The sequence below is a fragment of the Podarcis liolepis genome (assembly GCF_965112155.1).
Source record: "Podarcis liolepis genome assembly, chromosome: 2".
NCBI lineage: Eukaryota > Metazoa > Chordata > Lepidosauria > Squamata > Lacertidae > Podarcis > Podarcis liolepis.
Window position 1 is genome coordinate 63,852,473 of NC_139555.1, and position 16,395 is coordinate 63,868,867.

At 43.8% G+C, this 16,395-nt stretch overlaps 1 protein-coding gene across 2 annotated transcripts in view; it reads right to left on the bottom strand.

Annotated features, from left to right (window-relative positions):
* Nucleotides 1–394: 394 nt before the first annotated feature.
* GLRA1 (glycine receptor alpha 1) overlaps nt 395–16,395 on the bottom strand; it is an 82,877-nt gene continuing 66,876 nt past the window's right edge. The window contains exons 5-9 of one of the 2 annotated variants that reach the window (XM_083488453.1): nt 15,549–15,631; nt 14,029–14,166; nt 12,809–13,023; nt 7,361–7,507; nt 395–864 (exon numbers count right to left, since the gene is read on the bottom strand). In XM_083488453.1, the coding sequence (XP_083344579.1) occupies nt 550–864; nt 7,361–7,507; nt 12,809–13,023; nt 14,029–14,166; nt 15,549–15,631 (898 nt within the window). In that variant the 3' untranslated portion in view covers nt 395–549. The remainder of the gene's footprint in view (nt 865–7,360; nt 7,508–12,808; nt 13,024–14,028; nt 14,167–15,548; nt 15,632–16,395) is intronic. The other variant, XM_083488454.1, reaches the window with a different exon arrangement.

Genomic DNA, 16,395 nt, shown 5'->3' on the forward strand with positions numbered 1-16,395 from the left:
TTCTCTTTTGCTTGTCTTTTTTTGTTTTTTTGTTTTGCTTTTTTTTGCGTGCTTGCTTAGAAACTGGTATGGCCTTACAGAGCAAGAGTCTGGTTTAAGCGTAATTGCAATCCTCTTTGCACATGGAATCATGAATCATTCCATCGGCTTTAGAATCTAAGCTGTTAATAGGCTAAAAAAGGATTTATTTTTGCATTATAATTAAGCATGAATATATATTTAATATATTACACTGCTTGGACTGCCGCCGTAGCAATCCTAAACTTCCCAGTGCGGTAAAACAACTTGCCCCTCCCGTAATCTTACCCCACTCAAGTTTTCGAAAGCTTTCTTCCCACTGCCCACCCCCCGTAATATTCCTCAGTTCATATATTTTGTTTTAAAAGTCACCCACTTTGTTTTTTAAAATAGATATTGCCACATTCTTAAATTCATGCATCACTGCATTGCTATTGCACGTAGTGTGTATAGAGTAACCATCTGTCTTGCCTTTAACCACCATCCATCCTCATCTTCTTGGAATTCCACCTACGAACCTTGCACCCCAGCTCATGGCTTGTGGACATCTTCCCTTCGGACGATCTTGTAGATGATCCAGTAGAAAATGTTGAAGATGAGGAAAGCCATGGGGAAGCCGATCCGCGAGATCTTATCTATCTTCTTGGCCCGCTGGACGAAGAGCTTGCGCATCTCGGCGTCAGACTTTGAAGGGGGTGGCGCTGGGTTGGCCGTGTTGTTGTTGTTGACTCCCTTGACCGAGATGCCATCCTTGGCCTGAAGGCAGGCGGGCCCCATCCCGTAGGCCGAAAAGTTGAACCTGCCTTCTCCAGTGTCGTCCTCCTGAAATATATTAAACATAGGGCTCTACTTACAAATAAGATATAGACAGTGCACCCTTGCTATAAGGCTCTCCTACCATAGCTCCAAAGTCCCTGGGGACAGGTCCCTCTTGTGAGGCCTTGCTCGAGTTGGGCAACCCCCTCTTGGAGAGACCAGCCTTATAGATGGGTGCAGTACAATGCACAGATGCAAAGCAGGGGATCCATTGGAAAGTGGGTTGACCTGCCTTTCCTTCGGGAACCATTCCTTGTCCTCAACAAGATATCCCCTGTTTTGCTTCTGCCCCTCCTCCCCATCCATACCTTCTTTATTCTTGGCTTGCCCAGAAGGAGTGGGCTCCATGTAACTCATATAGCAAAAGTCGTTCCATGTGGATTTCTACGGAGTTACATGGACTTTGAGCAGAAAAGGCTCGTCCTTTAAAAGATACCTGTGTACAGCATCAGTTTTGATGGCCGATGCTCCTCTCTGTCTCTTTGGGGCTTTCCCTTTCCACTCTGTTTCCTCCCCCAGTCTCTTGCAGAGATCCTCAAGGTCATAGAGGCACAGCTACAGGCTCAAACTGGGCTAACAGTCATCACAAGGGGGCTGGGACTGGGTTCTGCCGGATTGTGGGAATGTGAGTAGAGCTTACGGCATCCTCACTAAACTTAAGAACCCAATAAAGAATATTTTATGCTTCTATGAGCTGGAGAAAGGCTACATTCAGACTGACCTGCCTATTTTTGAAAGTGTTAGTGTTTTTTTTAAATAAAAATTAAAGATAGTGAGACGTCACCTACAGGATGTATGAATATATGTTATACTGTAAACTGCCCTATGCTCCTCAGATGAATTTAATACCATATTGGCCTGAATATAATCCTCACTCCCCCCCCCCCCAATTCTGACCATTAAAAGTTAAAGTGTGGCTTAAATTTGTGACCTTACAAAATGATATTGCTGCCGAATCAGACATCTGGTAAAATGGAACGGGTGTGAGTGCCTGCGGAATTTTAAGGGAGTGGCTTATATTCGGGCCAATACGGTAAATTAATTAAATAAATAAGAATTCTTGTCAGGGCCAGGAAAAGAAGCCAAAGAACTGACGGCCTTTAATTCAGAATATGAAGCAGCTGTGATGATGCTCTGAACACAAAGGTCATTTAGCAATTCCACGAGCAAATCCTGGCCTAGATATTAGCATATAGAAGCTTCTGTTTTTCAAGCTTTCTTAAATATCAGTACACACAGAGTAGGACATCCAGTTTAAGACTCTGCATTCATTATCATGGGTGAAGCAGGACCTTTCCAAGTTATATGCTGGGAAGCAGTTGGAGGAAAAGGTGTGGTGAAATTTGCCCCCAGTTAACCTATGGACTTTAATTTAGACCAAGTTCCCTATGCATGGCTTTTCCTTTTCCTTTCTTTGCAGAGTATCTTTTAAGAGCGGCCTTGCATGGTATGGATGAATTGTACCGCCACAAGTTCACAGCAAGGAAGTATGAATGGAGTTGAGAGCGCTTTGGCAAATCTGAGCAAATGATACTGAATGAAGTTTTGCTTCATCTGGAGTTCGCTGCCAGGCATATGACTTACCTATGGAACCGTTTAGTCTCAGGAGCAGGTTGGATCTGTAAGCGCATCATCCCTGTTTCCCTTTCCTCCCCCCTCCTCCCTGGGGATAGCACTGGCTCTCTACAGTCAACACCCAAAGAGTGGGGTCTCTTCTTTAGCTACCTGCTCTCTGTTCACAATGTCTCCTTTTACACCTTGAACTGGCACCACGCAAGACGCTGGTTTTGATGTTTCCAGTGTACTTTCTCGGCTGTGAAATGTTCTAAAGGTGGTATTCAAAGAGTTATCCTGTTGAGGTTTTTTTTTTTTACTTTTTCCAGACTCCCTTCACTCCCATGTGCAGAAATAACACAAAGTGCTTTGGAAAGTCTGGGTTTCAAAAGCAAAGGGAACTGCTGCGCAAGTTGATAAAAAAAAAAGTCCAACACAGTTTGGATGTGCAGCACTAGGTGAGGGAAGAAAATCTCTGAAATGTCCCTGTCTTTTCACCTTTGTTATCTGGAAGTTTTGCTCCCTCCTGGGCTCATTTCCTGTTTTCATTTTTGAAAAACCATTAACAGCTTCATATCATTGACAATTTTATTACTGGCTTGCCTTAGAATCACAGACTTGGAAGGTACCACAAAGGTCATTTAGTCCAAACCTCTTTTTGCCCAACGTTGGACTTGAATCCATAACCCTGAGATTGAGCGTCTCATGCTCTACCAACTGAGCTATCCCAGCTCATTGTATCTTTGCATTTGGCTTGCAGGTCTGTGGCACTTTTTATTGTTTTAGTAGGTATGTCAAGATTTCCTCCCCCCCCCACCCCAATGAATCATTCTTGTGCTTTATAACCTCCTTGATCCTCTTGTTTAACCATGCTGGCATTCAACATCCAGATGGTCCAAATAATGTATCCTGATGAAAAAATATTCCCAGGGTCTAAGAAAGCCTCCCTTTCTTCCCCTCTCATTCTTCTTCCTGGGGAAAGATAGAAAAGGGGAGGTGATCTTATGCTAGTTTAATGGATAAAAGGAGAGAGATAGGAAAGATCACAGCATCAGTCTGCCAAGAACAGCTGCTCTCAGTGCTAGCCAGTGTTCTGCACTGCGTGTAGGTGCTGCCTGCTTTCAAGTACTTTAATAGATCTGTATGCTACTCCCCCCTGGGGAATTTCCATGCATGCATAATATTTGTCCTCAATTAGAACCAAGATAAAAGGAAGTCAGGAGTTCATAGAACTATTATTTCTACAGTTTTGGCACTAAACTATAAAAAGAGATTCCAATTTATTTAATAGGCAGATTTAGATTATGGTGACACAGGCAAATGTGGGTTATCAAGTTATTAAATGGAATTTGCTATTTTAATTTACGTGATAGATGAAGCGTTGAAAATTACCACCCAGTTAAAAGAGAAGGGGCGAGTTAAGAATTGGGATGGGAGGCAGTCTTTTAACCTCAAGATGACTTGGGGGCTTTTCAAAGGTGGTTTTTTAAAAAAATGTACTGTCTGCTTATCTTTCTATTTTAAAAATAATAATAAAAAAGAATAAAATCTTGCTCTGGCCAGCAGGTGGCAGCAATGCGAAGCAAGAAACTTATCTGTATCCCAAGAGTCACATTCTGCATTTTAGCCGTACCACAAAGATAGACTTCTGAAACTCATGGGGGTAGAAGCTCAACTCTAAGGACTTAGAAAAGTCTGTGTGGAAATGGTGGGTATATTTACATTTGGGAAGGTAAAATTGAAGCCCATTGTAATATTAAACTCCCACGCACCTAGTCATCCCACCAGCCAGTTTTTATATTTTTCAAAGAAAAAGCAGCCAGGAGATCTGGTTCAACTGCTTCCCCCCTGCCCACCCGCCATGTCCAGTGCTAATTCTGGCACAAGATTCAGGAGACTAGGTGTACAGACTGATATTAAATCTACACCTTATTCAGAAAGAAGAAAGAGAGAAAGAAAAAGGAAGAGAGAGAGGGAGGGAGGGAGAAAAGAAAAGAAAAGAAAAGAAAAGAAAAGAAAAGAAAAGAAAAGAAAAGAAAAGAAAAGAAAAGAGGCAAGCCTCAAGATGGTGACGAAACTTTAATGAAATGATAACTCAAATTAATTGTCCCTATGCATTTTGATTGAAATATTCCTCGAGGAAGAAGAATGGTTGAATTATATTTGAGAGATGTTGCCTTACCAGAAAAATAACATTGTTCAACTTTCTGTTTCATTACAAGTTCCCTTTATTTCTCAGTATCATTTTCAGGCTAGCCTCTTTTTTCCTTTCTCTTTTGTAGTTCCAGCCAACCTTTCTCCCTCTGCAGAAAGTCGACAGGCCACCAGAAAAAAGAAGAAGCAAAGTACCTTCACAGAATTTTTGTGGCAAAATAGTAGATTGCCACTCTTTTCCACCTGCTCAGTGGGATATTTATTCCCTCTTCTCCATTTGCTTTCGGCTGTTATGAAGTCACCCTCACAAACCCACCATGAGTGAGGCAGGCAAACAGCAAATGGCTGGAGTGGTAGCAGGAACACGTCAAGAAGCTGCCTTATGCCGAGAGTCACACCCTTGGTCCAGTGTTGGCATCCATCTGCCTTGACACAATAGAATGTGTCTCCAGGGGAAAGAAAAACAACTAGAGAATCACAGCGCCTGCTGTAGCTGCAGAGACTGGTAACTCATAACTGTGCCTCCTGTGTTGCTTTTGCTGTGTTAGCAGCACCAAAGTGACCTCTCCAGGGCGCAAACATGGGCATTGTGTTTGGAGGTCCTGGGATGCCCAGACAACAAGACCCCTCTCTCGGCTTTGCTGATGTGGACCAAAGGAAAGCAGAGCAATATATTTGGCACCATCTTGGCTGCAGGAGTTATTAGAAGGAGGCGTACAAGGTGCCATCCAACAGTCTTAGGGACTATACTCCAGATTTGTATACTCCATAGTCTTGTCTTCTCCCAAAGATGTCCCGAAAGACAACGGGTATGGATTTCCCCCTGGGGTTTACTCCAGAAGCCTTTCTCATGAATGAGTATAGACACAAGGCAGCAGAGATTTAGGATCAGAGTTTTCCTTATTCTAGATGGGCTACCTTCCCAGGTTGAAAAGCCCATCTGCCCCCTCCCTTCTCTCTACAGAGGGTGCAGAAACTTGCTTCTTGATTGTTGAACCCACTCTTGGTTTCCTCCGCTCTATCTGCCAGAGCCTCTAGCCAGCTCAGTAGCAACTTCACTGCCTAGCAGCAGTTCTGTGGAATTTCAGGCAGGGAAGGTTCCAGGCCCTACTTACAGGTGCTGGGGATTGAATCATCTCTGTGTAAAGTAGGTGCTCTGCTACTGAGTTACGACCCTTTCCCACAAGCTGCCTCCTGCAAAATACTTTGCAAGTTATCGGAGCCCAAGGGCTAATGACAATATAAAGAGGAAGGTCTGAGCACAGCTTTAGCTTCTATGAAGCCCAAAGAGGAGGTCTAAAGCCAATCCTTTTTTTTTCACCTCCCCCGCAGCCCTCTCTGGTAAAGCCTGAACAAGACTACAAAGCACCTGTTTCAAGCTGGTTGGAACCCTGAACAAGAAGAGTTTGGATTTGGTATCCCACTTTATCACTACCCAAAGGAGTCTCAAAGCAGCTAACATTCTCCTTTCCCTTCCTCCCCCACAACAAACACTCTGTGAGGTGAGTGAAGCTGAGAGACTTCAGAGAAGTGTGACTGGCCCAAGGTCACCCAGCAGCTGCATGTGGAGGAGTGGGGAAGCAAACCCGGTTCACCAGATTACGAGACTACCGCTCTTAACCACTACACCACACTGGCGTAGAACTAGAGCATGCTAAGGGCTGGGGATATACTGCAACGTTCTGCTGTAGTCTCCACTTGCTGTTTTTGTCTCATATATGTCTTGCCCCATCAAAACACTTCTTTGGAGTAGGCAGGTTCAGAGTCGGGGAGGCACAAGGAGGCCTACCAAGTTCACCTTACTCCGCTTGAGGCCAGTTACTGACAAAGCGCATCCATACAGCTTAGCATCATTACAGATGGCCAGTCAACCTCTGCTTAAAAACTCTCCTTCCTTGGAGGTTTTGAAGCAGAGGTTGGCTGGTCATCTGTCCTGGATGCTTCACTTGAGATCCCTGCACTGCAAGGGGTTGGACTGGATGACCCTTGGGGCTCCCCCCCAACTCTATGATTCGGCAAACCCAACAGGGAGCTTGACTGGTGAGAGAGTTTGTTCTACTTACCTTTATATAGGAAACTGGCTACTTCAGCAGTGCAGTTCTGAGACCATTCCTTGCCTCCCAACCCAGCTAAAGAAAGCAGCATGGACCCATGAATGATATCGCAGCACGTGAAGCAATGCGGACAGCATGACCAGGAGAGCTTCAGTTACAGGCACAGGCTCTTTGAATCGGTAGAGTTAACTTTTTGCAAAAACTGGGAGAGCAAGCTGAATGTCAGAGAAGCAGCTACTGCACTGGCCTTCTGTTTTGGTAGTTTCCCATCCATTCTCAAATGCTTCTCCCAAGCCACTTTAATATAACACATTATGGGCCGAGTTTTACCCTTTATACAGTGGGCAGGTTTATAATGTCAATAACGGTGACCATTGGCGAGTAGCACAGCATTTGAAGGGAAGGTGTTTGCCTGCAAACCAGGGCCACACAGATGTCTTTGCGCTACAGCTTCTGCCATCTTTGCCCATGCTGGCTGGAACTGATGGGAGATGGAGGGAAATAGATGAGTACATCTGCCCACCGTGCACCAGAGAGCATTGATTGGCTGTAGCTCCTGGCCCCTTCCAAACGATACGCAAATCTCCCTTTCAAATATGGCTGCTGGGCTCGTCTTATTGGCTCATTGCCGATGTGCTCCAATCTTGCCTGCCCAAATGAAATGGTCTCCAGTGCCCATTCTCGATCAGGCCAGCCTTGCCCCAGGACCCGTCCATTTCAGCTGTGCTCTTCTACACGGCTGCGTCGGCTCGCGTATCACTTACCTTATGGTGCCGCCTTCTCCTTCTAAACCTGAGCAGTTCCTTGTGCTGCCGGGACACAAAGTTGACAGCGGCGTACTCCAGCAGAGCCGAGAAGACAAACAGCAAGCACACAGCCATCCATATATCAATGGCCTTCACGTAGGACACCTGGGGGAGAAGAGAGGATGAGGTTGGCAACTGGAGCCAGGCGCTCTCCAGCCAGGTAGACCGGCAAGCCTAACAAAGTCTGCTCCAAGTTAGCCAGCTGGGGTGGTTCGGTTGCATCGCTCTCTGCTTGAGGGAGGGCCACAGGAAGCATAAATGCCCAGCCACTTCCAACTTTCCCAATATTTGTTGATTCATTTCCCCCTGTACCCATTCCCTAGTACAACTAAAAGCCAAGCTACACATTCTGCTAATCACATAGCTTTGCCTTTAAGTGTAGGAAGAGGTGTTTCCCCCCCCCCCAAAGCACTAATATTCAGGTTATTTTCTGGGGGAGGTGAATCTGGATTGAGACTCTAGTCAAAGGAATGGGTTGGGGGCTTTAATCTTTCAAGACCTTCCATAATACAGACCTCTGTTGCTCCTGTTCAGCACATCTGCAATTTGCATTGGAAACCCCCCCCCCCCATTTGCTTTTCTGGAAACTCGGCCCTCTATGCAAATTGCAGGCATGCCCTCCTATAATCTGCATCAGGTCCATAGGGAGGAGTAATGGGTTAAAGCCCTTTACCTGCTTATTTGGATCCTAATTTGTAACAACTCAACCATGCATACAGACTGGCAACTTGTGTAACCAGTCACTTAATGGCACAGATATTGAAATAGCCAAATATTCTTCCTATGTCTCCTCCTCGTTCCACTACCCTGCCTCTCCTCTGCTATCTCCCTTGGTGGGCCTGTTTTCTGCATTGTCAATCCCACAGGGTAGAGATCCATCTTCTACATGCAGTGCTAGGTGGGTGGCTCTATAATGTATTTATTTATTTACCAGAATGGATATAGTGCTTGTTTCATAGAAGACCTCTAAGCAGTTTACGAAGGAATATAAAACATGTTAAACATCATACAGTGGTATCTCGGTTTATGAACTTAATCCATTCTGGAAGTCCATTCTTAAACCAATGCCATTCTTAAACCGAGGCGCGCTTTCCCTAATGAGGCCTCCTGCTGCCGGTGCCCTTCCACCGTTCAGATTCTGTTCTTAGACTGAGGTAAAGTTCTCACCCCGGGACACTACCTTTGGTTTTGTAGAGTTCGTAAACCAAATCGTTCATAAACAGGACTGTTCTTAAACCAAGGTACCACTGTATTTGGTTGGTACATAATATAAAGCCTGGTAACACACACACACACACACACACACACACACACACACACACACTTATTATGTCAATGGAAATGGATTTCCCATTCCTGTATTTTGTCTTACAATAATTTCCCCCATGCATTTCAAAGAGATTTTCATCTCATACCCCATTTCACCCATCATACCTGTCTTAGTTTACTTAAGACAGCTGTATCCTACTGTCTTACACACCATTCTTCAGGCATTTGAGAAATCCTCCAGTATTTACAGTCCATTTATCTCACTGTCTTATAGAACAAGATTCCGCCCTTTTCTTTGGATCAGGTGTGGGGAACCTTTGGCCCGCCAGCCGTTGCAGAACCACAACTCCCATTAGCTCTGACCATTGGCCCTTCTTCCTGAGGCTGATGGGAGTTGTAGTTGGAGGCTAATGGTTCCCCACACTCACTTTCGGCACTATCCCTTTTAATATTGGTGAGGCAAATATCTCAGGGTCTAAACACAATCTTTCTACCCAAACAGAATGGATAGCTTTTGACCTTTGCTTGCAGTCTCCTAGCACACACACACACGTCCACGCACAATGGGCAAAGTCCCCTCTTGCCCTTTGACAGAGAGCGAATGGGTTTGAAACATTACTATAGGGTTTAGACAGCACTGAGATAGAAAGGAACGATTGGTCCATTTAGCTCAGGTTGTTTCAGAGTAGCGACATTCCCAGAACTATGCCAGAGATGCTGGGGTCTGAACCGCAGCCCTGTTGCATACAGAGTAGATGCTTTGCCACTGGAAGCATCACAATTTTCCTGCAATACAGAACCTACTGTATATTTATCAAGTTTTCCCTATGAATAATTCCATTCTTCCCCAGAAATTTCCATTTGTAATTTTGTTGCCTATTTTCTCTGCATATGCTGGGTTTTGCTTTTTTAAAAAATATGCAACAACAGAGCAAGTGCTTCCTTTGACTTTTTAACTTGCTTTGTATAGGGCCCAGCCATTTGCCCCTCTAAGACCAGTACTGCCCACAATGACTGGCAGCGTCTCTCCAGAGTTTCAGACAGTGGACATTCCCAGGAGATGCCAAGTATCAAACCTGGGATCTTCTGCATGCAATACTGATGCTCTACTGCTACTGCTGAGCTACCAGTGTTATGTCCTTCAATTGTTCTTCTCTTACTAGTCCTGGTTGAAAGAGAGTGACTGATTTGTACATGCTATATTGTACACAACGGTGGTCTTACATGGCTCATATGCTGTTGAACCTATTGAAAGGATTTGATCTTTTATCCAATCTTTAAACCCTGGGGTATTCATGGATTGTAATAGCCGATCTGCCCTTCTTTATTGAACTAGGGGTCAAAAGGAAGTGAAGCTATAGGGGATCGTGCTGGTGTTTCCTAAATTTGTCTTGGGATATGATGGATGGCACTAAATGGATAATAAACAATGAGCCAGACAGTCATTTATGTCTGGGTGGAAGCAGGAATTTAATAGGAGGCTAGAATCTCAAGCCTATAATGATGGTGAAATTTCTCATGAGAGAACCATAACTTTCCTTGAGAAGATGATGTGGTTGATGCATCTTCCTTTTTTAAAAAAACTTATTTATTGAAATCCATGGATATCATACACGTTCTTAAACACACGTACAAAGAAAAGGTAATAGTGATAATAATAATCTTAAATAATTTTACTGTTAAATATTAATTTAAACTTATACTTATATGTGCTCTTTCCTTATATTTTCTAACTAAACAAAAATAAACCAAAATAGAATAAAGTAAACTAATCCATATTAAAATATGGTCATGGCGGTGTATGTTTTGACTCCACAGAGTGGGAAGTGACGGAGCCAGGATGTTTGTGGTACTGTGTTCCATGACGTGGAACTATTATCCTTTGTTCTTTCTCTCTGCTGTCTGATGCTAAAGAGATAGGGAGCCATGTTGCAGTGCTCTGTGTGTATTTATATGTAAATAAAGTAGATTAGCCAAAATGCTGAGTTGCTGAGGTCTGTTACACAAACTACGAAGACTCTAAGTGTGTTGGCATCGGTTGCTGTGACGTTTGGGCTGAAGAAAGCTTTCAAGCTCCCAAACGAACGACCAGGAGGGAGAGAACATGCCAGTCAGGCATGTGTCTCTACCAGGGTCCTACTCGAGAGTAAGACGAGCTCCTGACAGTTACTTCTCTGATCACTCTTCACTTTACCCTGTAACTCAGTCACTGTAAGGGAATCATTTAATGACAAGGTGCTTCATCTCAGCTCATTTGATCACTACACATATTTGGGTGAAGCAAAATCCCAACGGACTTTTTTTTTCTTGAAAGAAAAAGAAAATACACTTCAGAAGGAGATGATTTGGATCAGAGAAGCCAAAGAGGAGGGAGTACTTAATCCTGCTCTGATACTTTCTCTGCTCTAAATTGCCCCCCTTCCACCAGCTGCTTTCTTCCCCACAGAATTTCACATCTAGGAAGGTAAAGATGCATTTGGAACACTTTGTTCAGTTGTGGGTGTATTGTGCAACAAGAGAAAGCAGCGTGCAGACTGGCGGGGGGGAGAGTTAGGTTAAGCCCACCAACCTCAATTTCTCCACCCAAAATGATTCTTTCCCCAGATCAGCTTTTCTTTCAAACAGGTTTTATTACATGCATTTGCAAGCAAGGTTTAGTTCAGCCCTAAGAAATGATACTTTCAATAGGATCCCTTAAATGTGAACTGTAGCTATTACCTGGCTGGCTACTGTCAACAAGAGTTAAATCAGTTCTGCTTTAATGTCTTCTTTTTATCATTATGATTACCATTAATTAATTAATCCATACTAATAATTTTTGACAGTTAATTCACAAGCTGCAATTCATAAGGGCAGCTTAAGAGGGGAGAAAACAAGATGATGAAATGGTGATAACCAATATATAATGTGTTAATCACTAAATTTCAAGTCATTAATATTATATATTTTCTTCTAGGACTAGAGTAAATCTTCTGGTACAATCTAATTAAAGTGGGTATTCTATAAATGTATATATTTTAAATATACAGCTTTCAAAAAATAATTATTTTATTTTCTTATTCCTTACCTACTCTGAATCTAATTAAATGCATAAGTACCACTGCTTAAGTATTCCATGGTCTTTTTAGCTGATTCTCTATCTGAGGATCTTCTCTGTTTTTCCCATTTACTTGCAGTCACAATTCATGCTGCAATTATCATATTATTAACCTGTTCTTGGTCGTTTCCAGGGACCACATCTTCATTATATTATCAAAAGCTTACTGGAGAGACAGGTAATACACAAAATACCCCTAAAAAAATAACCTTTGCGACGTTATTCGAAAACTGATGGATTTTGCCATTGTTTCACTGCATATGGAAATAATCTGCTCCTGGAGAGATACAATGCCAGTGCAGACCCACTATTTCACTACTGATTTGGTTTAATTTAACTGGTGTTAAACGCTTTATCTTCCAGTGAAGTAATTACCCATTTGGAAGCTTACTAAAGAAAGTGAAAGGGATCCACCGATTATATACGCTAGGGGTTTGGGGTGGGGAATATGGGAAACAGCTGAGGAATATGCCAAGCTGGTGTTTTGAAAGGCGTTAGCTGCAAAAATCTATTTAGGGACATAAAGGTAAACGGACCCCTGACTGTTAAGTCCAGTCATGGATGACTCTGGGGTTGCAGCGCTCATCTAGCTTTACTGGCCAAGGGAGCCGGTGTTTGTCCACAGACAGCTTCTGGGTCATGTGGCCAGCATGACTAAGCCACTTCTGGTGAACCAGAGCAGCACACAGAAACGCCGTTTACCTTCCCGCCGGAGTAGTACCTATTTATCTACTTGCACGTTGACGTGCTTTTGAACTGCTAGGTTGGCAGGAGCTGGGACCAAGCAATAAGAGCTCACCCCGTCACAGGGATTCGAACTGCCGACCTTCTGATCGGCAAGCCCTAGGCTCTGTGGTTTGGACATTTACCAGATTGGAATATTTGCCCATTCAGCCCAGTATGTCCTACTTTGACTGGCAGCACCAGAAGCCTTTCGCACCACCTGCAACCCAATCCTTTAAAACTAGAGGTGCTCTAACTGAGCTCTGCCTGCTCCCATAGGGATTTCTGAATTACCTGCTTCAAAGAGGACATGTTACCTTGGGCAAAGATGCTCGGGAACCGGAGCTCTGCGTGGTCATAGTGAGCACAGTAGTGATGCCCAGACCAACTCGGGCAGGCGCAGCATCCATGTTGATCCAGAAGGAGATCCAGGAGAGAATTACAATCAGCAGACTGGGGATGTACATCTGGATCAGGTAGTAGCCCATCTGCCGCTCCAGGTGGAAACGAGCTTCTATGCAGGTGAACTTGCCTAGGAATGAACCAGGAAAAGGTTAGCCTAATGGGGACCAGCAGGGGCATGTGAGAGTCTTGACAGGAAGCATTTTTAGGCAAGAGGTCACCTGCTCAAATAACCATTTCCTACCCAGGCCTGGGATTCAGCTATACAGCTGCAAATATAATATTTTAAGTGCACTATACAAATGTGACACTAGATGGTGCTGATCAGCTAATGGCAAATTCCATATATATTTTACAACTTTTTTTTTCAAAAAAAGCATTTTCACAGCGTTTTTTTATATATACGGTGTGTCTATCTATCTATCTATCTATCTATCTATCTATCTATCATCTATCTATCTATCTATCTATCTATCTATCTATCTATCTATCTATCATCTATCATCTATCTATCTATCTATCTATCTATCTATCTATCTATCTATCTATCTATCATCTATCTATCTATCATCTAACTATCTATCTATCATCTATCTATCTATCTATCTATCTATCTATCTATCTATCATCTATCTATCTATCTATCTATCTATCTATCTATCTATCTATCATCTATCTCTGTGTAGATTCAGCCCTGGGCACAATTTCAAGGCTGCTTCACAGGTGACACTTTCCCTAAGAGGGAAAGATGCGCAAATTGCAACATCCTAGTTAGTGCATATGTTGGGAAATTGTGTTGGGCAGTCAGTTCCCAGAGCAAAGTAGGCATAAGCTCTCACTTGCTTCCTGGTTTCTTTGCCCTTTCAAACAACAAATCAACAAGTATTTAGCAGTTTCCTATCAGGAATACTAAACTGCAACCCATCTGTGGGGATAGATGTGTGTTCTTCAGCCTGCATATGTCTGAATTGAAGGAATTATTGAAACTATAGAGAAGTGCTGAACAAAATGTGTGGAGCCAGAATCTCATCAGTTGACTATTTCTAGGGAGGAACGTTTGGCATATATTGGCCATCACCAACTTGCATTATAATGCTTAGCATGGTAATGCAAGAAGTGCAAGTCCACCACTGACCTGTATTGTAATGCTTCGTGCAGTAGCGCAAGTCCTTTTCTTCCTTTAGGATGAACTGAGGCAGGGTTAAATCATCAGCAACCTGCACAGCTCCTTTCTCTTGCCACTCAAATATCAGATCGTTCATTGTGTAGCCAACTATAAACAGAGGGGGAAACAAAACACTTCAGCATGAACTGTGATTTGCACTGGATTCAAATGCTTGGAGGGGCCAAGAAATAATAGCCCCAAAGCTGCTTTGAGTTAGGTGTGTTTCCCAACTCTGAATAGGTTCACTGTGGAAGGGATGTTGGGGTGCACACATTTGCAAGCGTGGATTAATTTAAAGACATATAAAAAGAAGTGTACACAGGGTGAAATGGCAACGGGGGCTTAAGGTAAAATTCAGATGACCAACTGACATGGCTGACATTCACATCTAGTACAGTGGCACATTGGTTCTCAAACTTAATCCGTTCTGGATGTCTGTTTGACTCCTGAAACCGTTCAGAAACCAAGGCACAGCTTCCAAATGGCTGCAGGAGCTTCCTGCACTCAATTGGAAGCTGCATTGGACATTCAGCTTCTGAAAAACGTTCACAAACCGGAAAACATACTTCTGGATTCGTGGCGTTTGGGAGCCGATGTGTTCGGCAACTAAGCCATTCGAGAATCAAGGTACAACTGTAGTACAAACCTTTTGTCTCTTAACAGCAAGATACACACATGTAACGGATGCTGCTCCCAACCATAGTTCACAATTTACAGGAGGGTCAAAACTAGATGCTAAGGGTAAATGCAGAACTGCTACCTAGAGGGGCCGCTGCTCATTCAGTTTTCTCCTCCCCGTATCTGACACCTACATGCCTTGTGATGTGTCATCACGACATTCTGCATTATCTGGGCTCCACCACTGGCAGCTAGTGATGTGGAGCAGAGGTGAAGAAATGTGAAATACCAGAGCACCAAGAGTTCTACTAGGCATCAGGCAGACACCAGGGAGTGAGGCACATGGCAGCCATTTTTGTTGACAGCAGAGCATTCAGCACAAAAGCCTCCATCAACCTGGTGCCACCCAGATATGGCTGGACTACAGCTCCCATCAGCCTCATAGGAGTTGCTGTCCAATACTATCAGGGGGACACTTGGCTGGTGAAGATAGTGCCCTTAAATGGACTCAACAGGAATGAAGGACAGAGGACAAGGGCTGATAAATATTGAGCGAGTATTGTATCACACAGTCTTCTCCAGACAAAGGATTTTTGTTGTTGCCCTCTACCCCAGAGTATTCTCCACTGAGAATCTGTTGAAGCAAGCTAAATTTAAGCTGGACGGCTTGAACACTGGCAGGGAGTGTGATCAGAGAAGCATGAAAACTTGCACATGACAACACAGTCTGTCCCAATGCTTCATCTCTTCCTTCTTCCCTCCGGTTTCTCTTTCATAATTGGAGGATTCGGCTAAGAGCTGAACAGATGATGCAGTGGAAGTCTGTGTGCAGAATGGCAGCTATTTTTAGAGGGGAAACCTTCAAGACTCACAGCTCTCCAACTGCATAATACATGTCTGGACGTCCATGGGGAAGTTCTTCAGATCCATGGGACAAGCCAGCGTCAAGGTGATCCTGTGAAAGGAACGGAGACAGGGATTCGAGATGCTTCAAGCTGATGTGACAAGCAAGTTGCACTAAAGTCATTGGGGTGACAACTGAGGTGAGCAGGGGTCACCCTCAGGCCTACGGACAGGGGAGGGAGATACAGAGAGCACAACCCCCTGACTTCTGGAAATAGGGCCATGCTCCAAACATTAACTCCATTAACACTGCTTAATATTTATGCTCCCCAACATAGATATCTCCACATATGAAAAGGCAGAACATCCAGAGGAACCTATGAGGCAACCTTCCCTGGCTATGTAAATTCAATTAACTTTTTTTTGGGGGGGGCAGGGGTAGCATTAAAACATTAAACTCCCTCAACCATCAGTTTGAAATGCTCCATCACCATAGGGTATATTGTGCCTAGGCTGATGATCACGTATGCTGAGGACACAGCTATCAGGTGAGGAGAAAATGTTCCTACATGTTCTGTAGCAAGAGAAACAGTGAAAGCTACCAGTGTCAGAATCAGATTGGACCCATTTTCCCCAACAACAGCTGCAAGAACAGGAGCACTTGCAGGTAATTGCATCAGAGAGAGACCCAGGTCAGGTCCACAACATTTTGCTACCTGAGGCGAAGGACGATATGGTGCTCCCTCCCGCAACCCCATTTGCTCTGCAGGAGCTGACTGGTAGCTGAATCGTACAACAACATTGGCAATGCAATAGCATCCTTCTGTGCACCGAAGGGCTGCAGGCGAGTTTTTAAGGGATGCCAGACAGGCCTAT